At 40.2% G+C, this 19699-nt stretch overlaps 1 protein-coding gene across 3 annotated transcripts in view; it reads left to right on the forward strand.

Moving 5' to 3' along the window:
* UXS1 (UDP-glucuronate decarboxylase 1) overlaps nt 1-13242 on the forward strand; it is a 54582-nt gene extending 41340 nt beyond the window's left edge. For all 3 annotated transcript variants that reach the window (XM_054076620.1, XM_054076627.1, XM_054076636.1), the window contains 6 exons: nt 1902-2021; nt 5304-5347; nt 6517-6577; nt 8001-8058; nt 10515-10618; nt 12436-13242. In XM_054076620.1, the coding sequence (XP_053932595.1) occupies nt 1902-2021; nt 5304-5347; nt 6517-6577; nt 8001-8058; nt 10515-10618; nt 12436-12567 (519 nt within the window). In that variant the 3' untranslated portion in view covers nt 12568-13242. The remainder of the gene's footprint in view (nt 1-1901; nt 2022-5303; nt 5348-6516; nt 6578-8000; nt 8059-10514; nt 10619-12435) is intronic.
* The last annotated feature ends 6457 nt before the right edge of the window (nt 13243-19699 follow it).

Below are 19699 nucleotides of genomic sequence, written 5' to 3' on the forward strand. Positions count from 1 at the left end.
GTAGTGATGCCAGGATTGGAAAGAGGAGTCTGTAAGGTGCTACAGACAGCCAGCCACATTGGGCAGTGCCTTTAATGTAGGTAAGATGATCTAAGATGTTACAGCCCCTCTCACTGCTGACTGAGATGACATTGACACTCCTAATATGCAGGTGTCAGCACTGCAACTACTGTTCTGTCCGAGTTATTATATACCAAGTCAGTGAAGTTCAGAAACAAAAGAAAAATCGTCCGCAATACCTTTCCTTTGCAAAGTCGTAAAGGTCACAAACTCATAGTTATGTTAATATTCTCAATAAATGTGACAGTTCCATTGAAAACTTCAAGTACTGTTTGTTGTTAATCACTTTTATCTTCTTAATTATCTGGCTCTGCTTTGAAAGAGGAAACAGAGCTACTTTTGACCACTGGTTCACACTTAGGCTTTTATACTTCAGAAAAGAGAAAACAGAGATAAAAATCCTTTCCCATAGTTCAACAAAGTAAGTCCTGCAAACTGTAATAATCTAGAGATTAAATAATGCTAAAATTTTGAAACTGGCTTGTTCCAGTTGCCATCATACAGCGCTTCTCATAGTCCTGCCATTTTGTAAAACCTGCTGGGATATATTCTCTGTACTATTGGATTAATGGATCTGCATATTTTCTAATGAACGAAAGCTGTCTATAATATTTTTTTTTGCTGTGTAGAAGCTCTGCACAGGAACCAAACCACTGTGTTTGATCTTGTACAAATGTAGAAGTGGAATATAGTTTTCCAAAGCTATCTGCTCTTAATATTCCGTTAGAGGAAGTGAGGTGAAAAGGGGAGAAGGAGGATGCTGCAGTATCTGAGACAGTGTTGTAAAAATGCAACCTTTTATTTCACTGGGTCATCAGTAATAGGAGCCCCTCTGTAAGTGGAGAGTTTCATTGGTTAAGTATCTGTTCGTGAATTGTATAGTTTTATCCGAGTTTTCACAATTTCCTAATGCAAACATAACATGGATATAATAGATGAGTTTGGGTTTTTTTTCTCTCAGTGGAGCAACACTTCTTCAAACTATAGGAAAATAAAACAGGAAAACACTGTTGGGTCTTCTGGCTGGTATTCAAACACAGTGGTTTTGCTAATGCTGTAGTATCTCTTCTGTTCCTACATGGTCTGTGCTGTTAACAATTGCAAAATAACTTTATAGTGCAGACAAGGTTAGAAGACTGTTATGCAGTGATTATCAAAGCCGTGGACTAAAAAAATACAAGCAGCTTCCCAACAAAGATCTGAATGCTTTCCATAGTCTCTGTGCTCTGGGGTTGTGGGTTTTTATATCCTTGCTGTGCTGTAAGAAATACCATCTTCTGATTTCCCTCAGGTAACTGGAAAACTTTGTTCTTTATATTGCCACAGTATAGTGCAAATTGAATTTTGAAGTTAGTGATAAGGCATTTTCTTTCACCTGCAGCTGTCATTGTTGCGCTAATTCATGAGTATAACTCTGCAGAACTCTCCATCACACAGATAACTAAAATTAATTGTTTAGTGTACTTATCGTTGTTTGTTTGTGTGTATTCCTGACCTTTTTGGAAACTTACTGTAAGCTGTGATACAGTTCTTATTCACTGGGTGTTACTGCACTGGTTATGTTATCTGCCACCTCATGTTCAGAAGCACTGTACAAATGTTGCACTGTACAAATGTTGCACTGTACAAATACTGAGAACTAGAACAAATTACTTTGCTATATGCGCTACAGTTTCTACTAACTTTGAGGAGAGTTTAGAAATATGGTGAAAAAACAATGCTTGTGAAAGCTGTAAGATGGATTTTTAAGAAACCTTTTGGACAAGGAGAGTTAATTTGCACTTCTAGGATGAAAGACACTCTTATTAAAGTAGCAACAATTCTTTTTCTTTTGTCTACAGGAAGGAGTTGAAGTGAGGGTTGCCAGAATATTCAATACCTTTGGTCCTCGAATGCATATGAACGATGGTAGAGTTGTCAGTAATTTTATCCTACAAGCTCTTCAGGGGGAACCACTAACTGTAAGTGATGACCTCTCAGTGACATGAACTGTTCGTCTTTATATCCCATCCCTGAGGTTTCTCTCCCCTCACTGTAAATTCTAATCTTCGAGTATATCAAGCTCAAATGTATAGAATTCTGTATCCAAAGATGTGCTCTGTTGTGGTATTTGTGTTCCTTTCCCAGGGAGAAACAGGGCTACCAGTTTCAATCTGACAACGTATTTTAGTCATCCTGAACTTCCATCTCTGTCTGTCAGAACTCTTCTATGGGGACATGGTGTGACAAGGCTTACAGAGTCATGTTTTGGCACTTATTCTTTTTGAGAAACCCTCCTTGGAAGTTAGACATATAAATGTCTTTTTGCAAGCTTGGAGATCAGCCTGAGTTTTCTGTGGTTAATGTAACATTAAAGGCCTTCAGGCTACATCACCTATTAGTAAATAAAGCCAGACAGGGCTGGTTTTTGTTGCTGTTGAGAAACTGGTGTGACATGACCACCTCTATAGAGCTAAATTTTCCTGCCGAAACAGAGTGCTGCATCCACACTGTTTGCCATTAATGGTCTTTGGCTCCTGGTAATGGTTAAGCAATGTCACAACATTGTATGGGAGAGCAACAGCTGCCATAGGCCGATACTCTGCCAAAGGTGCTGCTACTAATTTAGCAGTACACAGTGCCTGACCCCTGTGCCCTCATCCTGTTTAGTTTACTGTTATAAAATAATGAGGGTAGGTAAAATAAATGAGGAAGCATCCTGACACAGCGAGTAGGAGTTTGGAATCTGAGATCAAATGCTTATGGAAGCATTTAATACGACATTTAATGTGTCATCTAAGTCAGCATTAAGACTGCAGATGTCAGAGCTCAGTCTTAGGTAGCTGACAAAACCAGTGTTTCTAGCTTGCCTAGCCTCTCCTGATAGGTGTTTCTTCAGTGCTGAACAGACTAATTGCACAACCACATGGATTTACTTCTTTTTTTGCTTTCGAAACATCAAAAAAAGCACTCAAATTTTGGCAGAAAGAGTTTCGTTTTCTTAGCCAGTCATCTCCCCAAAGCTGTAGGTTGAAGCTGGTTCTGTTTGTTGCAAGACACTAATCAAATAGAAGCAGACAAGATGGAGCTTCTTGATTTGGTACGTTGGTCCGTATAGGACTTGCTTGTATCAAAATGTGAGTGTAACTGTATGTGGATTTGTCAGTATTGTGTGTTTGTAGAATGGCATCCTGGGGTATAAAGTCTGAGCCTCTAGATGCTGTTTAGAAAGCTTATCAAGCCTGTAGAGGGTACTTCTCTTTTTCAAGTTTGTTTCCCAGTGCATGTAGTGATCTATTATTTCCATCTATGGCTTCTCAAACGTGTTTTTTTTTCATTCATGTTTGGTTTCTCAAGTTTTATTGAAGGTAGTACTGTAAACTTTTAGAACAAGAACAGAATGAGAACACTGAGTGAAAGTTGTGTGAAGGCTTATTAAATATGAAGTGGTTATCTTGTTTTAAAACATAATCTGTGGAGTATTTCAGAGCATCAATAAGATAAGCATGGAGTCATTGCTGTTCTGAGAGAGGGAATAGTGAAAGCTTTTTTTAATTACTTTTCTAGCTGTCATGCTGTTTAGACTTTATCAAGAATGTAACAGAGGATAAAATTGAACATTTTGTCTAACATCACTATTCTGTAGGGAGTAACTATCTGACATTGAAAACTACTGACTATGAGAAGAGAGCTAACAGGAGAGTTGTTTAGCTGACCAAGTCAGCAATATCAGCAATAATGGTAGTTGAGACCAGAAGAAATTTCACCCTTGTGTCTTCACAGAATTTGGTTGACAGGAATACCAGTCAAGCATTGGTCTTTTTTAGAAACTGAATGTGTTTGGTCTCTTGGTTCAAAGTAGTTGTTAAAAAGGAGTAAATAATCTTTTGAGAAAACATTCTCTTTAAGCAAATGTGACTGTTGTTGCTCTGTATTATTGTAAGGAAAGGGTTTATTAAGAGAAATTGGGAGGAGGAAACAACATTGTATTTTCTAGCCACTGTCTGCACATAGGCAAGGAAGCCACATGGATGATTTTGCAGAAATCATGCACAAATTACATAGTTCTCTAAAAGTTGTCCCACAAGCCAAAAGAAAACAGGCAGGAAGCACTACATACGTACATAGAATCTGCTTCTCTTTGCTTTGGGCGCCTTTACCAGTGTGCTCTCATGGCACATTTCTCTGAGAATGAGTTATAGCGTACAATCTTAAGCCCCTGATCTTACTTGATGTGAACTTTTTGGTTCTGCATCAGCCTCAGAGAGCAACAGACTTACCAAGGGACAGATGGGGGCGTGTATAACAATTGTATTAATTCTTGTCCCGTAGGAAAACAAACATGCTTTCTATTCTGTCTTTCCAACCAGCTTTTCTGTAGTAGCAGGTTGATGGTAAGATGTGGGTGTCCCCAGTTAAACTTAAGTGTTTCCATGACTTAAATATGTCTACCGATAGCTTTCAGAATTTAAGGGACTTTGCTACTGCATGCAATTTTAGAGACTTTACTACTGCATGCAATTAAACTGTGAAAAAATGTTATCTGATACCATTGTGGACACTTGAAGTATGTTTTAATGATTGTTTGAGCTTAAACAATTTATTTGCTCCAAAGTGTCATCACATAATCCAGGCAACTTTATCTTTTTCCCTTTAGGAATTTGAAATCTGTACAGGTGACTTTGGTATTCATATCCTCTAGAAATTATTTTACCTCCCAGTTCCCCAGAGGGCAATATTTAGAGCCACATATTTTTTTTTTTTTTTTGTCCTGATTGCTTTAAAAGGTTACAGTGCTATTTTTCTTGACAATTTTTTTAGAGGCCACTAACATTTGGAGGTCTCTTTGAAGCTGGCAGTTGTTAGTGAGCAAATAAAAGTTGCTTGTCATAGCCACATCTTAGTAGTCTGAGCTGTGCTTTAAATATTTGGCACTCTTTTCTGTCTGAGCGCATGCTGTGCTATCCAGGAGAGCACAAAGCATCTCTCTGTCCTACATCTCTGAGAATGTTTCCTACATGCAGACTTGTGGTTAACAGAATGCCTAAGGGGTGTGTTTACTGGAGACACGTCTGAGAGGAAAAAGACCTTCAACCCTCAAAGAATTGATACTTTGCCAAAGACTCTGCAAGCACATCTTTTTCCGTTCCTGTAAGGTTGAGCTTGTGACTTGGGACGTTTTTCTAGAATGATGAGAAGGAGATAATTGGGCTAGAGAGGACTTTTATATTTATGTAACTTTTCTGATTTTCATCTGCTTTTAGGTCTATGGACCTGGGACTCAGACGAGAGCTTTCCAGTATGTCAGGTAAGACTTGTCTGTACTGGCTGATATTTACTTCAGTTGATGGTTCTTTGAGCTTGGTGGGCTTTGTATGCATGTGCATTTTAGTCAGATAAATTATGTTCATTCTTAGGCCGGCTTTACTTTCAGAAGCAAGTCACTGAAGTTTTTAAAAGTACCAAGAAACAAAACGTTAGTTGTTTTACAACTTTGAATTGGAATATCAATGTGTTCTCTCCTTCAAGGGATAGCAAGTAACTGGTAGGCAAGTTTTTGATGCTGAGCGATTTGTCAGTCCTTGCACTTTAATGCAATGCTGCCACCTTGTGTCCTTGGGGGTCTGTGGGCAGTGTTTGTACTGTACAAGCATGTGTGCACCTCTGGGGGGAGAAACCAGTTGAGGGGTATTGCTTTGGCTAATCTTCGAAGGTTAAGCAGGGCCAAAGTGTGCTTTCACTACGAAAAAGTTAATCTGTTCCTCAGAATCTTTTGTTCTGTTGCACTAGCTGAACTTCCGTACCAGGCTGCAGGGTTGTTTTACTCATCCTCCACTTGGAAATTGCTTTCACTCTGCTGAAAATAATAGCAGTGGTGATAATGCTATGGTAACCTCACCAGTTCAAAGTAGACACTCTTTTCCTGATTGTAAGTCATAATGAACGGGATCTGGATTTGTATGTCCACGGATGAGCAGAGAAGTTTTTTGCTGATAACACAAAATAACTTTGGGTTATGTTGCTAGGGAAGGTAGCACCAAAATACTGTTTTTTAACAAACATGATTTAAGAATTAAAAGCAAGAAGACAATTCAAACAACAAACTACGATGCAGGTGCTGATGTCATGTGTCTCTGTCTTACAACTTACTCTGGCCTGTTTGAAATATATTGGAAATGGGCCTCAAAATATGCTTTGGTACTGGAGGGAATAGGTATACTGCTAGTGTATCTCAAGATAACTGCCCTTTCAAACTAACCTCCAGTTCAGTATATCTTCCGGTAGAGTTCATGGAACAAAAAGCTGAGAAAACATGCACCCACTGAAGAAGTATACAATGTAAATCTGATTTCAGCATTCCTCCCTTAGCTACGTGATCTGCTTTATTGGAGCACTAAGGAGGCATCTTTCTTTTTAGACGAAAATATTATTTATAAGGAAGTGGAAATTGATCAATATATTCTTCCCTTTTTATAGTGATCTTGTGAATGGGTTGGTGGCATTGATGAACAGCAATGTCAGCAGTCCTGTCAACTTGGTAAGTATGAGAGCTCCACTCTACTGTATTTACTGTGCAGTGGCCAACATAACCTCTGTTTTCCTCATTGTATTGATGCTGACTTATAGAAGAAATAGAGAAAAAAGTGCTTTCCATTATGATAATGTATTCTTCTGTGTGTTCTCTTTATAAATAAGAAGATTAAGCTAGATGTTAAGATCTTATAGTTTCGAGAACAGGATAAATTTTGTAGCTTTTAATTTGTTTTAGCAAAAGGATTTATGTAATTAGAAATTGAAAAAAAAAAAACTGAAAAAACCATGAGCCTGTGGGGACTTGCAAAGTATGCTAAGGAAATTATTGAAGACTGATTTCAATGAAAAAAAAGTACTAAAGGAATACTTAGCTCTAAATAATTAGAAATCACTTCATACTAGCCTTGATTAGAGCAAAATAGGGTAGTATTTGATTGTATAGTTTTCTAATATTGATTAAAGTTGCTTAGAGACTAACTTTTCTAATAGGATTTTTGTTCTATCCCATTTTTTGTCACCTTATTCTTAGCAGTCGATGTAAGAATAGAAAAAGGATGTATATACCAGCTTATTTCTATACCGACTTTTGCCAGATCAGGTATTCAGCTTTGCAGGGCAGTTGTTGGGTTTTGGGTTGTTTTGGTTTTTTTTTTTTTTGATGTATTTTTTGGGTTTTTAATTGGTTTTCCCCACTTTTTTACTGTAGCCATGAATTCAGTTCTGTTTCTATCAAAATGCTGAAATTTCTAAACTTTATCACGTGATTTGACTCCAGAAAACTCCATATTTAAATCTAAATGCATCTAAATATTCAGCTTTAGGTCAAATGATGTAGTGAGAAGGGTTTTCCAATGAAGAAAGCTAGGCATGGAGGGAATTGAGTCTGATGAAGGTGAGCTAATGCAGACAGGAAGCTTGTATTTCCTGTTGTACAGAAAAGCAAGTAGCCTTTATACATATTGATGTGTAAGATGTAGTAAATGCAGAAGCATTTGTTTGCAGCTAAATTGGTTGGGTTTGTAATTCTAAATGACCTGAGAATTTAGCACACTTCTTCATTATATCATCTGTCTTCAACTCAGCAAAGTGCTCAAATATGAAACTGATGACGTGTTTGTATGGGCTGCTGACGGGTCTTGTGCCTTTACTCTGACTGAGGTGCATTTGGCCGTTGTTTACAGACTGATTTTTTGGGGAGACCCCCCTGCATACGTTGAATTGTCAAGGCAAATGTAGTGGTGGGCAACTTTTTTAATGAGTATAGAGGTTGTCAAAGTTACATTTTTTTTCATCAAAGTAGGAGTAAGGCATAATGTTGAGCTGCTTTAGAATTTATCATGACCCTGTTAGAATCATCTCTTGTCAGAAAACTAATATGTCTTAAGGTGTTTAATTGCTATTGTAATGAATATCCCCTTTATGTCTAGGGAAACCCAGAAGAGCACACTATCCTAGAATTTGCCCAGTTAATTAAAAAACTTGTTGGTGAGTATGATAAGTAGTTCTTAGTAAAGCTTATGAAGTACTTATTGTTGTTAGATGATTATTACTTAATTAGTATGTGTAATATATGGATAATTTAATTGGGGTTTGGATTTCTTAATAACTTTATCAAAGGCATTCAGTTGTATCCTGATTATATAATTAAATGTTAAGATAATCCAAATCTTCTCAGTTGTATGTAAACTATTGCGTGAACAGTAGAACCGAATACATTCTTTCTGTGTATCTGTGCAATCTATACCACTTATTTTGTATATTGTTTATGCATTTTTTTAGCTTTGTTTTGGCACAGGGACGATACATAAATCAAACGTAAAACACATGAATGAAAGTGTCTCATGTAAGATCTAAGCTAAATACGGATGCGTCAGCAAGGTGATTCTTCACAGTTATGCAGGCTTTTCTCCTTCATCTACCATTAAAAACCTTATGCTGTGGTGACAGTCTTTCTCTACTTTTCACTGATTTACCAGTGACTCTTGCAAGGGCTGTCAGCATCTCCCTTGTGTGTGACTGGAAAGGAAACACTGTGACTTTCTCTTCCTTCTTGCTCTGATACCTGTAGCATGTCAGAGCTCTGAAGAATGGAAGCAAGTGGTTGTGCTTAGTCTTCTCCTGTGGCTTCCTAGTGAAGTGAAACATACTGATGCCGTTGACTAAGGGTTTTTAGTCTGTAGATGCCAGCAGTGCTTCTGAGGGATCTGAAAAAGACAAGTTCAAACATACAGTACAGAAGCTGATGCATGTGGTGTTTCTAATAGAAGACTGTCCTCTCTGGAAAACATCTATGAGTCTGCAGATCGGGGAAGGAAATTGAAAATCACAGCACCAGACCCGTCAGGCACATAGAATAATTGTTACCTCCATTTGTCTGTTTGTTTACAAACAATCTGTTTCAGTCCGCTTGGAGAGGCAGTTTAGTTCTACTTGCATAAAATCCCACAGTAACATGGCAGGTAAACTACTTGCTAGATTTAGTTAGGAAAATTGTCCTGTTACTGTAAGGAAAGTCAAGTACTCTGTGGGATATTTAAATCAGACTGGAGACTATGACAGGAAGTTACCAAAAGCACTAACAGAATCATAGGACGGTTCAGGTTGGCAGGGACCTCTGGAGGTCATTTGGTGCAACTCTTCTGCTCAGGCAGGACCACTTACATCCATCAGTGTCCCAGGACCATGTCCAGACAGCTTTTGAGTATCTCCAAGGTTGGAGACTCCACAACATCACTGGGCAACCTGTACCAGTGCTGGGTCATCCTTACAGTAAAATAACGTTTCCTGAGGCTCAAAAGGAACCTCCTGTGTTTCAGGTTGTGCCCGCTGCCTCTAGTCCTGTCAGTAGGCACAACTGAAAAGACCCCGGTTTCCTCTTCTTTACTCCCCCCATCAGGTATTTATACACATGGATTATATCCCCCTGAGCTTTCTCTTCTCCAGGCAGAACAGCGCCAGCTCTCTGTCTGTCGTCATAGGAGAGATACTCCAGTCTCTTCATCATTTTAGTAGCCATTCACTGTACCCTTTCCCATATGTCCATGCCTCTTGTACTGGGGAGCCCAGAACTGGACCCAGCACTGATAGATGTCACCCATGCTAAGGAAAGGGGGAAGAGCATCTCCTTTGACCTGCTGGCAGCACTCCTCCTACTTCAGCACAGGATACCATTTACCTTCTTCGGGGCAAGGGCACATTGCTGCCTATGCTCAAGTTGGTGTCTGTCAAGACTTCCAGACTTTTACTGCCAAGCTGCTTTCTAGCTGATTGGCCCCCAACATGTACTGGTGCCTTGGAGTTGTTCCTCACTAGGAGCAGGACTTTGTACTTGTCCTTGTTGAACTTCGTGAGGTTCCTCTTAACCCTTTTCTCCAGCCTCATTTCACAAGATCCCTCTGGATGGCAGCACAGCCCTCTGGTGTATCAGTAATTCAGTATTGACCCAGTATCGATGCCTGGGGCACACCATTATTTACCGACCTCCAACTAGACTTCATGGCACTGATCACCACCCTCTGGGCCCAGCCCTGCAGCTACTTTTCAGTCCATTTCACTGTCTGCTCATCCAGGACTCAATAAGAATGTTATGAGAGACAGTGTCAAAAGCCTCACTGAAGTCAAGGTAGATGATATCCACTACTCTGCCCTTGGCTACTGAGGCAGTTATTTCATAGTAGGCGGTTATTAGACTGGTCAAGCATAACTTCCTTTTTGTGAATCCGTGCTGGAGTCTGTGAAATGCTTTGTGAATACATGCTGCTGTGGGACAGCTGGTTCACTCGGCTGTTTATGCATTGCAGCTGTGTCTGTGGAAAGCATTTCAATGGTAGAATTATGAAGCAAAAAGCTGCAGAAAGACCTGATGCTCCAATACGTAGGAAAGCTGCAAATGCAAAGCACAGTGAATTGCAGATGATAATGCACAGTCTTTTGTTTAATAGGTAGTGGGAGTGAAATCCAGTTTCTCTCAGAAGCACAGGATGACCCGCAGAAACGAAAACCTGACATCAGGAAAGCCAAGTTATTGCTTGGTTGGGAACCTGTGGTATGTACAGCTGTATTATTGTTGTTGTGTGCAAAAACACAAGGAGGCGAAGGGGGATGAGGGAGGACCACATGATAATGATACTTTTCATTTGTCAGACTATCTGCTTAACACAGTCTCCAGGACAGTAATTTTAAAGGCTGTCTCTCATGTTGCCCTAGTGCACAATTCAGGAACTACTGGCTAAGATTGTTTGGCCTGTGCCATGCAGTAGAGCAGATTAGCATTAGCATTTATGATAGACTTAAGTAGAAAAAAAACCCCTGCATTTTAACTTTCTAACATGCATGTTACTAAGTGTCTACTTTTCTGTAAGCCAAATGAATCCCTTGAGATACATATTACATAGTTATGGGACCTAATGAATTTACAGTGTTGCTGCAGTACTCATTCCTGTTTTGCTGTGGTAACATGCATTATGGAAGGAAAAAAATTCCTTTATTTAATTAAAATATTTTTTTAAAATCTTTGGAGTACAACTAAGATGGTCTGTAACGACGCTGTAACCAAAAAATCTGTTAATACATCGTAAACGTGCTCAGGGTTGTCTTAACATCTCACCAGCCACAATAATGTCTGTCCATCTCAAAAACTTAGTTACCAGCCATCCGAGGTGATGACAAGACTGTATTTGTTCTGCACAGTTAATATGCAAGAAATGCAAAATGCTCATGGTTCCTGTTTTTTCCTTTCTCAACGTTTTTGGTGAAGTTAAATGTGGAAGTATATAACCAGGCCTAGCTGATCATAACAGCTGGTATGTTTGGGGAGATAGGGTCTACTTAATCACCATAAAGGGTGTGACTTCTTAGCCAGTTCCCCATTCTTACTAGCACAGTGGTTTGTAGGCTTTTTTAGATTTGCAGACAAAAATCTTTCCTGGACGTATATGAACCTATCTAGTAAGTGTAGGCCTATTAATAGAAAAAAAGATAGCTCCAAACCCTTCTGAAAGGATTCACAGAGACACCAGATATTAACAGGCTGTGCCTGAAAGCTCAAAGACAATGGCAAGTGTCAAAAAAGGTTTAAAACAGTTTGCTTTTATACTTCTGACCTTCTGTGTTTGCCACAGTCAGTATCCAAACTTACTCTGAAGTAGCAGTGCGGTGTTGGTACATCAAGACAAGTAGTTTTTGTGCTGCTCTTTTGTTCTCCTTTGTTGATGGTATTGGCAAGCATGTCAGAGCCTATGGCTCTTGAGAAAAGTGCATGGTGTTTCTGTTGTTCCTGTCTACAAATCTTAGCATTTAAATACAGGCAGAGAATATGAAGAATTACGATTACTTGTATAGGATTTAAGAATTTCAAATGGGCTTCTGACTGATAATTTGTATCCCTTTTTCTGTATATCAGTGGAGCACTGAAGAAATAAAAAGTTAAAAAAAAAAAACACCAGCTTTATACCTTTCTGTGTTATATACAGTTCTGAGATTCTGCAAAAGAGGATCTCTAATCATTAAAAACAGAAGGGGCTTAAATTTCTGTGTGCTTTTCTCTTTCAATGTAATACGAACTGAGAGTACAATTATGTAAGTCTGCTTTGACACCAAACAGACCAATCGTAACCATCTGATGAGATTTAAATTTGTTGGGGTTTTTGACTTACTGCATCAGGAAATATATGTGATGTTTGAAAGCTAATGCGCATTAGCAGTGCAGAGATGTAACCAGCATGTGGTGCTGTTAATACTTATATTGGCTAAGTATTAAACTGCCAAGCAGTCTTTTGGTAGCTGTATTTGAAAAGATACTGTTGTGAAAAGAGATGATGTGAACTAAGAGTGATGTGGCTCTCTCTTCACTTTTGGGAACAGGTCCCATTGGAAGAAGGTTTGAATAAAGCGATTCATTACTTCCGTAAAGAACTTGAGTATCAGGCGAACAATCAGTATATTCCCAAACCAAAACCTGCAAGGATGAAAAAAGGAAGAACAAGACATAACTGAAGACTGTTACTTGGACAGGAAATTCCCTGCTTGACATTTGACAGATGTAATTTTTTTTCTTCTTCTTTTATTTTTGTTTTTTTTTTTTTTCGAGGAGACTTTGAAACAGGTATCATGAAGAATAAACTGGAATTTCATTCTGAAGCTCGCTTTAAAGAAGTGGATGTGCCTAAAAATAACAAACAAATATTCCCCTTCCCCTGCAATTCTTGCCTTGCACTTTTTAAATCTGTCTTTTTATGTAAATTAGAGTAGAAGCATCTTTTAGTATCTTCAGGTTTTATATCTTGCTGTGAGATCATTTTGTTGTGACTGTCCTTGACAGTTTTATTTACTGGTTTCTTTGTGAAGCTGAAGATAAACACAAACAAGATGGAAAATGCCAATTTATTTATAAAATGGGTACTATAAAATATGAGATGATCTACTATGCATAAGAAAAAAGCTAGTGTTGTTGTCAGGTTATCAGAGAGATACTGACATCTAAGTATAAAGGAGTTTAAAAGAATTCTGTATGAGAGCTTTATGTATTCTTTAAAGGAGAGATTTTTTCAAAGATTTAGTTTTAGTTGTACACTTGAATTTGCGATATTTTCATTGATACCATGGGTAAGGATATTTTGACTCACTACTGTGTTGTGCATACTCTGGGAATAAAGTTAATGTATTATTGGTTACAGTGGTTGAATATGCTATTTTAATAAAATATTGAAACTTCTCTTTCCTAGTTTAAAGATTTCACTGTGGACATTTCTCTGGCATTACAGATTGTGCATTTATTGTATATTGATTAGAGAGTAGCATTCTGTAAGTGGCTGAGAGTTAGCAACTTTGGTCTCTTAATAGGTACATAGGAAGAGCTGCAGGATGTCTGTTAAAGTAGATTGGACAAAAACATGATTTATTCCAATTCAGGTAGTTCATAGTGATGCAGAAGCATTAGATTTTCTTTAAAGTGTGTAGTCTAACTTCAGCCTGCCTGACAGAAGAAATGTTTCTATTTTAAGAAGTGTGGTATTTAGGCTCCTTTGTCTGAGCGTGCCATCCGCCAGAGCCTCCTGGTGCTTGCAAGGCTTGGAGTCCCATTCAGACGGCCTGGTCAGGTTCCCTAGGACTCCAGCAATGACGGGACTGTTGTGTGTGTTTGTGTGCCCTGCCTTGACCGGGTCAGCATTGATCCTGTTAAGATGAAAAGGTTTCCTTCCTGTTCACATGCACAGGTTTTCTTCCAGTGGATATCTGCCATACAACTAAGATGGGGAGCCAGGGAGCATTTTCCTGTCTGGACCCAGACGTAGAATTTATATATTACACATTACCTCCATCTTTTCACAGCTGAGCAGCTTGAGGTCTGCTTTTTGTTTGAAGCCTTTTTCTACATACTTGATCTGGGCATTTATTCCATAGCAGGTTATCTGAAAGTACACTGTGGTGTGTGCACTCCAAACGTGCCTGTAACCTGTCATTACTGATACACTCACAAAGCACAGCCTCTCCCTGTACTCAAACCCACAGCTGGACGTATGTGAAAGTAGTGCCCACTGCTTTCATAGTTCTGTGGTGAGAACTGTTAATCAGCTTCCAGTGCAGTATTTTTAGCCCTTAAGCTCCGGGTCATATTTGAGGGAAGATGTTCTTTCTCCTTTTATTTATTTTACTCTTCATGCAGGTTGTGCCATTGGATGCTGAAGACTGTGAAGATGTGGTGCCCAAGGGTGCAACCTTAGTCCAGAATTTAGGGCAGACATTGAGAATAAAGGGAAGCTGTGGGTGCCAGCTGCTACTTCCAGGGCTTTTTAAATTCAATTACTTCAGTGCATAAAAAGTAAACTGTACTGGAACGTGCATGCTTCTGGAGATGAGCACGAAATGTGTGTTTTCGGGAAGTCTGAACATTCGGATGCTACAGATACAAACTTAAAAGCTTTTTTAGGTTACTTCACAGCCTGACCTCCTTCATAAAAGGAACAAATTGGAGAGAGAGCAAATGGCTGGTACCAATGCAGCCCATCTGTGAGTATGTGACATGCCTCCCATGGGGCTTGAGTGACAGACTGTAATGATTTGCTGTTTTCCTTGTACCGTTTCCACCTTTTGTTTCACAGGTTCCTAGTTCAGTCCACATATTCTTTCTAAATAGCGGCTTCCAGAAGCAGCAGCTGAGGCAGCTATTGCGCTTTGGGTTCGAAGCCGGTGACTGGCCGCCTAGCTGATTTGAAAGGCATGAATTGTGGGTGTTATTATAACAGAGTCTGCTGGTGCTTAAGACTGAAAGTCTGGGGTGGTTTCAATTTTGACCTGGTCTGAACTGATCTTTGAGAAGGCAGTGAGGGTCTGCTTGTTGATGCTTTCTGCTCCCATCTGGGATTACACATCTCTGAAAGAGGAAGAAGGCATTAAGTTTGCAGGGAACCACAGTTGGGAAGCAGCTGGTGCCCCTCCAAAAGAGCCACTTTTGATAAAGGGTGGTAGAATACAGCACTGAAAGCTTAAAAACAGTACTTGAGAGTAGATGAAGCCAAGTCATGTTCTCATTTCCATGCCAGAACACAACATGTTGTAATTTTATATTTTTTTTCAGGAAATTTTCAAATAGGGATTTCCTGCTGTCACCTGGTCAGGCCAACAAGGTAAAACTGGCATAACCAGGCTTGAGGTGCCCATTTAGTCAGTGATCTGCATGAATGGGCAGCTTAAGCGGCATTAGATACAAGTCCTCCTGTCTCAGTAGGGAACGTGCAGTGTAGCAGAGGTCTGTGATGATCTAGCTGGCTTGGTGCTGGTGAGTAAGCTAAGTCTGAAGGAGAAGAATGCAAGGCATCTACTCCTGGGGATTCCTTGCACCTTGCAAGAAGGACCACTCTTACTGCTGGAAGTTATCACAGTGTGAGATCCACAGTTGGATTTATTTATTTTTTTTAAAAACGATGTACTTCTGCTTTATTTCTATATACAGGATGCTCAGAAGCTTTTTAAACCGCATTGCTGGTCTACGGACAAGTTGCAGTGGGGCTTGCAGATCTAATTTATTTTAAGCAGTTCCATGAATGTATAGTTTAGAGAAGCCTCGTGTCTATCTTTAGGTTAGAATTTTTTGCTGTGTGTGTTTTTTGCTAGGGTGTTTGTGGCTTCTCTTAAAATATAAAGGCCCTGATGTGTTTAGTAGTCAGTGAGGTCACCACCTCTGGACATTTATGAATGTCTCTTGGTCATCTATTTTTTCAATAAATTTTTAGAAATGTAATATATTTGAAAAAAACTCACCTTTGTTAGATAGGGTTGGAATTGAGTTTCAAAGTTGAGGGAAAGAGGCAAGGGAGGAGGGGGAAACCCAAACACAATAAATTCATAAGACTTAGAGAACAGGCTACAGAGGGCAGAACAGGTCTTTGGTTAGTGTGATGGATTAAGCTAATCCTCAGTCTTACTAGTATTGAGTTTAATTCTATTTGAGGCTAAGAAGTCTTTGAAGGTTATTAGAAGCTGATGGGCGAAGACCTGTCTACCGGAAGAAGATGCTTTGTTAATAGCAAGGGAAGTGCATGCTCCACACTGCTAGCCCTAACCTCTATAAATCCCCTTCCTGAAATCGGTCAGAATACAGCTACCACAAATCCATACTTCCTCTGTTATGAATGTTTCCCTGTGCTTGGATCATGAGTGGCAGGAAAAAGGAATGCCTTATTTGCAGCTTTGAGTCCTTAGAGCTACCGGGAACAGCAGCAATAGCTCTAGAGAAAGGCAAGGCTCCTTTTGGATGGCAGGAGGTTCCTGAATGCAATTCCGTTTCTATATCCACAAGGAGGTTTTGCTGAAATAATAATCCATATTTCAGGCGAGGGGGGGGGGCAATCAGACTGGTTCTCTATTCCTTTTCCCAGTCCCTTTCCTTCTCTTACTTGCCTATTCCATAATGGGAAATGTGACAACAACTTCTGGTCCACTTTGTTTTGTGGCCATTTAGAGCCTGGAACAAGCAACAGTTGGTTCACTCTTGCTATGTTTTCCTTAGTTTCTGACATGTTCTTCATCAAGGAGATCCTCTGGATGCCTTGGCCCATGCCATGGTTGAAGCAACTGGCAGGTCCAAAACATGAAGCTGCATGCTACTGTGAGGTGGCCTTAAGTGCTAATAAAGCCAAGCACAGCAATCTGGACTCTCTACCCTACTGCAGAGAAAGCTGTTTTAAGTAAGGAAACTCACATCTTCAACATGGGAAACAGTCCTGCGATAAAAACCCAACTCCCCAGCTCCCCCTTCCCCCCCCCAACGTGTTTGTGTTAAAGGGAATGAAAACAAAATGAAAAAAAAAAAAGTGAGAACTCATATTTAAGGCTGCTGATGAAGACACTGCATTTGGAGAGAAAAATCTCTGTCTAGACATCAGGGAGTAAATGACAGTGGCTGTGGGGACACAGCAGTAGTGCTTCCATGCTTTGGCAGAAGGGCTACCTGGCAGATACCAGCAAAGGAGGTAGGACTGTCCTATCAGTCTGACTGATGGACTTGCCAGCAAACTGGGAGATGCGGCAGCTTCAGGTCTTGAAACATGAAGTGCTGGACCGTGGCCAAGCTGTTCCCGCTCTGTAGAGAGCCACAATGAACAATGGCTGCTCTTCTGTCTTGGTAGAGAGGTTACAAGACGTCAGTGCCGGGATCACGATGATATAAAGTGTTCTGTGCTGTCTGCACAGAATGGAGAGGCTCTGAAGGGGTGCACGTTTTTGTCTGTGTTTTGGGACAGAAATAGCCAAAGGAAATTAACTTTGTTAATGTAGTTAACTTTTAAGCACTCCATGCATATGTGACAAGCTTTTATTTTTTTAATAGTCTTTCTCCTTTGGCCCAAACCTCGCAGTTTGCCCAAACCTCATGACAGCTTGCGCTTGCTTGCTTCGTAGCTTATTGCATATGCTTTCACATCATTGCAACTGCAGCACTTCAAGGCAGCTGCACCCTTCGGCAAGGAGGGTTCTCTCTCCGCAGAGCTACTGCTTTGTGGTGGGTTGACCCAAGCCAACAGCTAAGTACCCTCACAGCCATCCACTCCTCCAGTCCCAACAGGACAGAGGAGAAAGTAAGAAAAGCAGAATTGAGCGAACTTGAGGGTTAATGTAAGAACAGTTTAATAAGGGAAGGAAAGAGGAAAAACAACACAGGTGATGCAAAGGCCACTCACCATCTGCCCTAAGCAAGACTGATTCCCAGCCAGCCTCTGAGCAATGGCAACCGTAGAAGACAAAATCCCCATCCTCCTCATTCCTCTTCCCAGCTTTTAGTGTTGAGCAAGTTGTTACATGGTATGGAATTGGTCAGTTTGGGTCAGCTGTCCCACCTGTGTCCTCTCCCAGCCTCTCACCCACCTCTACCCTACCTGTTCAAGGAGACAGATGGTCTTAATGCTGCACAAACACTGTTCAACAATAGCAAAAACACTGGTGTGTTGTCAACACTGGTAAAATATGGCAACATACACTTTGTTAGGAAGAAAATTAACTCTGTCCCAGCCAGACCCCAGTATACGGTGGGACACTTCAGCATAAAACACAAAGTAATGGAAAAGATTTTTTTTTTTTTTTCACTTAAGAGGATCCAGAAGAGAGAGATCATAGACTTGATTGTGAGCCTGTGAAGCACAAAAAGATGCTGGACTGAGTCAGCCTGCAGGGATGGACACAGCTTATGAAGGCCTAGGGAGGGATGGTATTTATTTACAGCACTTTTTAAAATTTTCATTATTCAGCAGGTCTGAATTCCCAGTTGTTGTAAATTCCAGGAAATGATGGAAATTATCAAGCATGGTTCAAACACTGCCAAAGTTGGTGCACTTTCTTGATGGGACATGAAACGGAAGTATTCTTCTAGGAATAGGTGTTTTCCAACTGTGTAAAAAGTTCTTGACTCAGATTAAAGGATCTTCCGCCGAGGAAATACATACGTTTAAAACAATTAAACTGGCAAGGATTCTGCTAACAGGAAGCCCTTCAAAACCTAGGCGAAAGCTGAGGTTTGGGAGCTTTCAGGCTAGCACATCTTATGTGCATGCAGAGAAGTGACTGAAGTATTTGTTCAGTTTGATTCTCTCAGCAAAGAGCTGTCTACCTGGAAGCGTTCCTGCAGGGAGCACGATAGCGCTGGGCTGTCTCTCTTAGACACCAGTCCATCACGCGAGATGGGCTCTTAAGTGAAATATTAGGAAATACATTCAGAGTTAAGAAAGAAGTGAAGTGTAAAGAATAGTGTTACCATGATCCATGCTTTGGAAATTCCTTGTATGCTTTAGATGACAGACAGCTAAGCTTCCACGCTGCCTTCTCTGACTGCTGTAGTTTGCAGGAGACATTTCATCTCTCTTTATCCTGATTCTTCAGCTCCTGAAGTCATGGAGCCAGCCAGCCTTCCTCACCTACCCCTTCCTAATCCTCTGTGCTTGTCAAGCTTTAGCAGTGCCTTTCCCCACCAAGTTCTTCCTGAAGCCCTTGACAGCTGAAATCTGCCTCCTAGGCTTCAGCCTGCATTAGGGCTTTCTCTAGTAATGATAGAAACAGCAATGTGGCTGATGTTGCTGTGGTAGAAAAGTTGTTTGTATTCCAGGGTTCTTAACACACAGAACCTCACCCACACAAAACCCCTCTTTAATCCACTACACTTCATTAACAGATGCCCAGTCTCTGATATGTTTCGATGCTCAGCTAATGTGTATATATTCCAGTCTGAACTGGGGATAGAGACAACTTCATGGTAGGAAATCATGTCTGGGGACTGTCTTGGTTGCTATCTGATACTAACTTCACTTAAAAAAGCTTATTTTTGTTCCCAGTTTTGAGCTACACTGAAAGCCTGCAGCTAAGGACACAAAGGGGAGTATTCATCAAAGATAACCTCTGGGTTATTGTGCCAGGGAGGGTTTAGGGCCACTCAGGTTAGATGTTCTGCATCTCAGCAATTACGTCTAAAGTCAGGTTTCTGCTTTGAGCCCTTTCCCTGGAGAATTCTTTCCTTTCACAGGCTTTGCAAGTAGAAGTCCTCTGCAACAGCAAGAAGGCAACAAGGCAGCACTTCAATTAAGAGGAAAGTTTGTGGGGTTTTTTCCTCTCCCCTCCCCCAAAAAAATAAAGGGATTTATTTGTT

Source organism: Cuculus canorus, chromosome 1 (genome assembly GCF_017976375.1).
Source record: "Cuculus canorus isolate bCucCan1 chromosome 1, bCucCan1.pri, whole genome shotgun sequence".
Lineage (NCBI taxonomy): Eukaryota > Metazoa > Chordata > Aves > Cuculiformes > Cuculidae > Cuculus > Cuculus canorus.